This window comes from Antrostomus carolinensis, unplaced genomic scaffold (genome assembly GCF_000700745.2).
Source record: "Antrostomus carolinensis isolate BGI_N321 unplaced genomic scaffold, ASM70074v2 scaffold10540, whole genome shotgun sequence".
NCBI lineage: Eukaryota > Metazoa > Chordata > Aves > Caprimulgiformes > Caprimulgidae > Antrostomus > Antrostomus carolinensis.
Window position 1 is genome coordinate 11,999 of NW_010289072.1, and position 6,751 is coordinate 18,749.

General features: G+C 48.6%; 1 protein-coding gene across 1 annotated transcript in view; it reads right to left on the minus strand.

Moving 5' to 3' along the window:
• Nucleotides 1–1,984: 1,984 nt before the first annotated feature.
• The window catches only part of PALD1 (phosphatase domain containing paladin 1), a 14,513-nt gene continuing 9,746 nt past the window's right edge, over nucleotides 1,985–6,751 (minus strand). The window contains exons 16-19 of the mRNA XM_029085153.1: nucleotides 6,303–6,374; nucleotides 5,987–6,127; nucleotides 3,487–3,642; nucleotides 1,985–2,134 (exon numbers count right to left, since the gene is read on the minus strand). Coding sequence (XP_028940986.1) covers nucleotides 1,985–2,134; nucleotides 3,487–3,642; nucleotides 5,987–6,127; nucleotides 6,303–6,374 — 519 coding nt within the window. The remainder of the gene's footprint in view (nucleotides 2,135–3,486; nucleotides 3,643–5,986; nucleotides 6,128–6,302; nucleotides 6,375–6,751) is intronic.

The following is a 6,751-nucleotide window of genomic DNA, read 5'->3' on the forward strand; positions in this document are numbered from 1 at the left end:
GTGTTTATATTATAAACTATATTATATACTGTATGATATATTATTGTACAATTATGTATTATACATCACATATAAAATATATATTCTATATGATATATAACATAAAACCGACATGCTGAGCCTGGGGAGGGTGCCCAGGGCAGGGAGGTCCCGTGGGTCAGCAGGGAGATAACACAGCCAAGCATCTCATCCGAGAGCTTGACGGTGCAAAATCATCATGTTATGTTCCATGGCTGGTTGCAATGATGGGAAGAAGTGAAACCCTGACCTGAATTTGCAGAAAATCAATTTACAGCAGCAATCAGGGTGGGAGAATTGATGTGGAGCAGGTGACCCAGCACCCTCAAGGATGCTGGACCCCATCTCCCAGCCGCTCACCTCTGTGTTGGGACTCCCTGGGCTCCTCCGTGCCTTGCACTGAGAGCTTCAGCTGGAGCAAACCCCTCCAAAACCCTTAACTTCTCATCTGGGAGAGGGAGTGAGGTTTCTGCCTCTCCCCCCGCAGGGGAAAAGAAGAAATAAATACAGCACAGTTGATTTTTCACATTCAAACACATTCCCTTTTTTTTTTTTTTCCCCGGGCAATTGTTTTTGCCCCACATTGGAAATCACTTGTTAGGAAGGTGGGAAAGTGGAAAGAAGCCTTTGAGCTCCCCATTCCAGGTTGATGCAGAGCTCCAGCCTTCATTACCCAGATTAAAAGAACCAGGATTTCCTAAGCAATTAAAAACCCTGCCTAATTAAGTTAGGGCTATTAGGCAGAACTTCCAAGGGTTGCTGCTGGGGGCAGGGGAAGGAGATGGATCTGCAGGCTGGCTGAAAGCCAGGAGCCCACGTTTAATTTCTTTAGTAAGGCAGAATAAATGGAGATGAACTGTAAGGTGAAGATAGAGTGCACATGCTCTGTTAAAAAGAAAAAGAAGAGAGAGGAAAAAAAAAAATATCACCAACAGCCTCTTGCAAATAGCTAAGTCAACTGCCTTACTACATCAGCAGCAAATTATACAAACACTGAAATACCTGGTGAATGACAAAATATTCTGCATTAAAAAAAAAAAAACCAACCAAAAATCAAAACCAAAAAAACACCACAATGCGTGGTTAAGTCAAAAAGAACGAGGGACCCCATGGGAAGTGGGGCCAAGCCTTAAAAATACCCGGGTCCGCAGCAACTGGGATCACTGAAGTCCTAATCCAGGCTACAAGGGTTTACGGCTCCAAATATAAATAAATATATATATATGTGTGTGTGTCAAAACCAAAAAAACACCACAATGCGTGGTTAAGTCAAAAAGAACGAGGGACCCCATGGGAAGTGGGGCCAAGCCTTAAAAATACCCGGGTCCGCAGCAACTGGGATCACTGAAGTCCTAATCCAGGCTACAAGGGTTTACGGCTCCAAATATAAATAAATATATATATATGTGTGTGTGTGTATATATATGTGTATATATATATATATGCACACACGGAGCCATAAATATATATCTCTATGTGCATATACGCATACATATGTGTATGTATATATATTTTAATGTATATATGTGTATATATTTTTATGTATATAGATATGTGTATATACTTATGTATCTATGCATATATATATACACACATATATTTGTATAGAAATATGTATTTGTATTTGTGCATTTATGCTGCATTGGTTTAGGGAGAAAGCAAGGATGGTCTCAAAAAACCTGGCACCATTCTGTGCATTCACCAAATTCAGGCAATGGCATTTCCAAGCTGCTTTTCAAATCCCACCCCGCTCGCAATGAAGCACCTGCCTAAAAGGATTGATTTTAAAATTACAATATTTTTATTGCATCCAAAAGAACGCCAGAAATTCTCCCATTCTAAGGCAGTTTCAGGGTTGCCCCTCCCTCCCCACACCCCCAGGTTTTGGGAAAACAGTCTTTTATTTTTTCCCCCCTCTGTTCCCCCCAACAAGGAGCAAGCTGGGGGTCCCACCTGTGCCCCAACCCTACACAAAGTCCCCACGGAAGGGACGGGGGGTGTCCCCCTGTGCCTGCCAGCGGCCCCGCAGTGTGCGCAGGGCTTTGCCCTCCAGGCTCTCCATTTCGGGGAAGCCCAACTGGTTCAGGACCTCGTAGACACCAGCCACTGCTGCCACCTGAAAGCAAAGAGAGAAGGGAGATTGAATCTCACCCCAGCACCCTTATGGGTTTTATAAGCCCTGTCCTTGCTGTTGGGGTCAACCGGCACAGGGTTTGTTGGCTTTGGCACCCTTCTGACAAAAAGCTACAATACCGCCTTTTTTTTGTTAAAAACACAGGGATTGTGCAGTGGGAAGGGGGATTTTGGGGGTCAAAGGCTCCTTGGACCCACAGGTTGGGGGTATTTCCCTCCCTTCAGCAAACAGGGGGACAGGGGGAAGATGGAAACCCAGGCAATAAGGGTGCAGTGTTAAGGGTGCAGCATTTAAACCCACACATCCAGCCAACAGTGAGCATCACACATCTCCACAAAAAGATGGTCCAGCTCCAGCCACCAGCCTCCCCCCGCGCCGCTGGACAATGCAAACACCGGCATAACCGGGATGCCACGCCAGGGTGGGCACCGGCCGCCACCCCCTTCCTCGCCGCGGTCCCTTCCAGCAAGCTGGGGAAGGGAGCTGGGGCAGGGGGGATGGTGAGCAGAGCTGGCAGCCGCTGCTTTCATCTCCGAGCCCAGCGGATCAAACACGCCAATATGAATTAGCGGCGCTGGCAGAGGCGAGGGAAGGGATGAGATCGTTTCCCACAAAGATAGGCACTGCCCGCTTCATGCTACACACACACCCAGGGAGAGAAAAACTAATAAAAATAATTTAAAATTATTAAAAGCAAGAAATATGGGGAATTTAGGATGCCTCACCCACTCCCTATTCAATTTTGGGAGCTGACTCCCAATTTTCTCAGATGCTCAGTGCCAGCATCCCTATTTCCCCAGGCCCTCCATCCCTGTGCCACCCACCCCGGCCAGGCCAGGCAAAGCGGGGCTGCTTTTAATTAAACTTCTCTTTCAGTCCCCTAACCCGGGGAGTCTCAATCCCCACCCAATATTTGGCTGGGATATTGTATTTTTAATATGCTGCAAAGAGACCAGAGGTGGGTTTGGGTGCAGTGAGAGCCAGCCAAGCTATCCAACGGGGGTTGGCAGGTGGCTTCTCACTGATGCTGTAATTGCAACTAGTAGATCAAATTAAAATCCCGGAAAACTCAGAAAAACGCAGGTTTGGGGTGGGGAGAGCACCCTATCCATGTGGTGGGATGTCACCCATCTCTGGTGATCTGCCTGGTTTTCTCCAAGAGCCACCAACTTGGTGAGATGGGAGCTTGCCCGGAGCAAAGGGACAGGATACAACATCCCCCACAACCATGGGAAAATCATATATAAAATAAAAATGGGGGTCTGCTGCCCAGTGCCCTGGAAATATGAGATGGAGCAGGGTCTTGCTGGTGGCGTAGGCAGGGGAAGCCTCACCTCGCGCATCCAGAGGCTGAAGGGCCGCTGCCAGGAGTCCTTCTTCTCCAGATGCAGGTAGGCATTGAAGAGGATCAGGTAGATGTAACGTTCCAGGTACTGCAGGCTTCTCAGCTGCAGCGTCCGCCTCTCCTTCTCATCCTTGCCTGACTTCCCCTGGAAGGAGAAAATACCATACAGACCTCAAAAATAGAATAGGGATGGTCAAATGGGTGGGGGTGGGTGTGCCCAGGATCCAGGAATGGGTGATCAGGAATGGTACAAACCATACCCAAAACCATCAGCTGCTGGAGTGCAAAGCATTGGCCCAGGGGAAAACGTGTCCCTTTCCAGCATCCCACACTTCGATTCAGCCTCCGTCACCGGAGGAGGAGAGGCCACAGCAGCCACCTGCTCTGAGGCTGGTGGCAACCACACCTCCTATTATTTTATTATTATATATATTATTATGCTATTATATCAAATATTATACTATTATGTTATATTACTATAATATTATAACATTATTATTATAGCTGTTATTTTAAGAGCAAACGAGCCCTGCAGTGATGCCCCTTCCGGGAATTAAGAAATAATAAATAAGGAATAATGACCCAGTCAGCATAAGAACCCTAATCCCACAGTCAATCCCACTCCATACCCCATAGACCATCCCAAAAAGCAGCAATTCCTCGCTCCAGTGGCAGCACCAACCCACCCTCAGGGACAAGCCCGCTCTGCTTTCTCTAGGTCCTTCCCCAGCCACAGGCATTTCCACCCCAAGCAAGCAGTTCTGCCCTGGGAAAAAGTGTCTCCTCTGCACATGTGTGCCAGTATTTGCACAGAGCAGATCCTAGCATCCTATTATTTATCATATTAATCATATCATCCTATTTATTTTTAGTATATTATCCTATCATTTATCATATTAATCATATCATCCTATTTTTTAGTAGATTATCCTATCATTTATCATTTTATTATATTATCCTTTTTTAGTAGATTATCCTATTATTTATCATTTTATATTATACTGTTTATTTTTAGCATATTATCCTATTATTTATCATTTTACTATATTATCCTATTTCATTTTAATTACATTGTCCTACTATTTATCATTTTCTTATCCTATTATTTACCGTTTATCCTATTATTTATTATTATCTTATATTCTCTTATTTTTGCCTCCCAGTTAGGGGTGGCACTGCTGGGTGACCCAGTCTCCCCCTTTCTCTGGACACTAACGAATTAATTAAAAGTCCATTAGGGTAATGCCTAAGCTATATGTATTTTTGGTTCCACAGCAGCAAAGCACGCAATAAAGTAGGTACACCGGCCATGTGGCCACCTCCCCATAACACACAAAGTGGTGGCGGGGGAATAAAATAAAATTATTTATCCCTAATAATTTCATAGTACTTATTGCTGCAAATATTCAGTCCCCAACGGCTCATCCCATGAAGCTCAGGTTTTCTCTCCCAGCCCCAAAAAACCACAAAGGACCCCAGAAATCCAGAGGCAAACAGCTGGGGAGCAGCAGATGTTACCCAGTGATGAAACATTTTGGGTTTTCTTTCCCCTCGCCCCCCCTCAATCGTTTGCAGTCATTAATTAAAAAATAATTAATTAAAAACAGGGGTCAATGGCAGCTGCGGGCAAGATTATCACTGGTGGGGACATGGGTCGATCCAGCTTGGGCAGGGACAACGCTGAGCCCCAAGCTCAGCCCTTCCAAGGCCTCATGAAATAGTTTAACAGCTGAAAAAAAAAACAAATCTAAAAAAAATTAACCTTTCTGCCCTTCATCAGCCGCCCAGGAGCTCCCAGGTCAAACCAGGCTGTGCCCCGAGGGCTTGGTTGGACACGGGGTGTCTCCTGCATGGGCATGGAGGGAGTCCTGCCCAGGGATGGGTCCCTTCCCAGGGATGGAGGAGCTGGAGGAGCTTTCAGGGCTGGGAGAGGAGCGGGACGGACTGGCCCTGCCCTCTGCCGGCTGCACAGCACCGGCCGGCAGGATGCGGGATGGTGCGGGACACAGGATGGCGGGATGCGGGATGGCACCAGATGGGCAGGATGCTGTGTGGGATATGGGATGCTGGGTGGGATGCAGGATGCTAGCTGGGATGCGGGATGGCACCAGATAGGCAGGATGCTGGGTGGGATGCAGGAAGCTGGGCATGATGCAAGATGGCACCAGATGGGCGGGATGCTGGGTGGGATGCGGGATGTTGGATGGGATGAAGGATGTTGGGTAGTATGCCGGTTGGGATGCAGGACAGCACCAGACAGGTGGGATGTGAGATGGGATGCATGAAGGCATGGGATGCGAGTTGGTGACCATGACCAAAAGAGCCCCAGTATCTCTCCAGTGACATGCCAGAAGGCTTCAGCCCAAGAAACCATCCAGCTTCAGCAGGGCTGTTCCCGGGGCCCAGATGAACCCTCTGGGATCAGACTCAAGCGACCTGGGCAGCCCCGTGCCAGTGAGGAAGAGGGCATGCAGATTCCCCGAGCTCACCTGCCGGTAGGTGCAGATGATGATTTCTCGGAGGTGATAGTGCATGGGTGTCATGGTCTCACTGACAGTGTCCAAGGCCATGTCCACTTCCTTCTTCATCCGGTGACCATCGGGGAGGAGCTGGACCACCTTCATCACCACCTGGAGCACAGGTAGAAGGGGCAGGGGCTTCACCAGGTGCCTCCTGGCCTCAACCTGATGGCTCTATCCCTGCCCGGGAAAGGACCCAGCTTCTCCAAACAAGCAGCTGTGGCTAAGGCAGCAAGGAGTGGGTTCAGCGGGGGATCCTGAAACAGAGCCAGGCCCAAGGACTCACCTCGAACTCCCCTTTGGTGTACTTGGCGTCAGGCACGCTCACGATTTCCTCCTCGCTCATCTCAGGGATGCCCTGGGGCAGTCAGAGTGGACCATGCCGTTAGGGGCTGCATGGCCCCCATCCCTGCTGCCCAACAGCTGAGGGGAAATGCAGACCCCAGACTCAACCCACCAGGACTCCAGACACTCTCCACCTCCTCTCTGCATGGGCAGAGAAGCCCAAAACTTTATGCACATTTGCTCTGCACAGAGATCCATGCCTCTCCTGCTCTTAACCCTTTGTCCTAACGTGGGAGCTCTCAGGAATGAGGTAAAGGCTCACCAGGGATGCACCTGCACTTCTCCTGGAGCTTCTGGACACAGCAAGAGGCCACCCTGCCCTCCCCATGCTCCTTCCATCCCCTCCACTGCATGATGGTTGCTGCAGGCTGTGCCGAGCTGCCCCAGCAG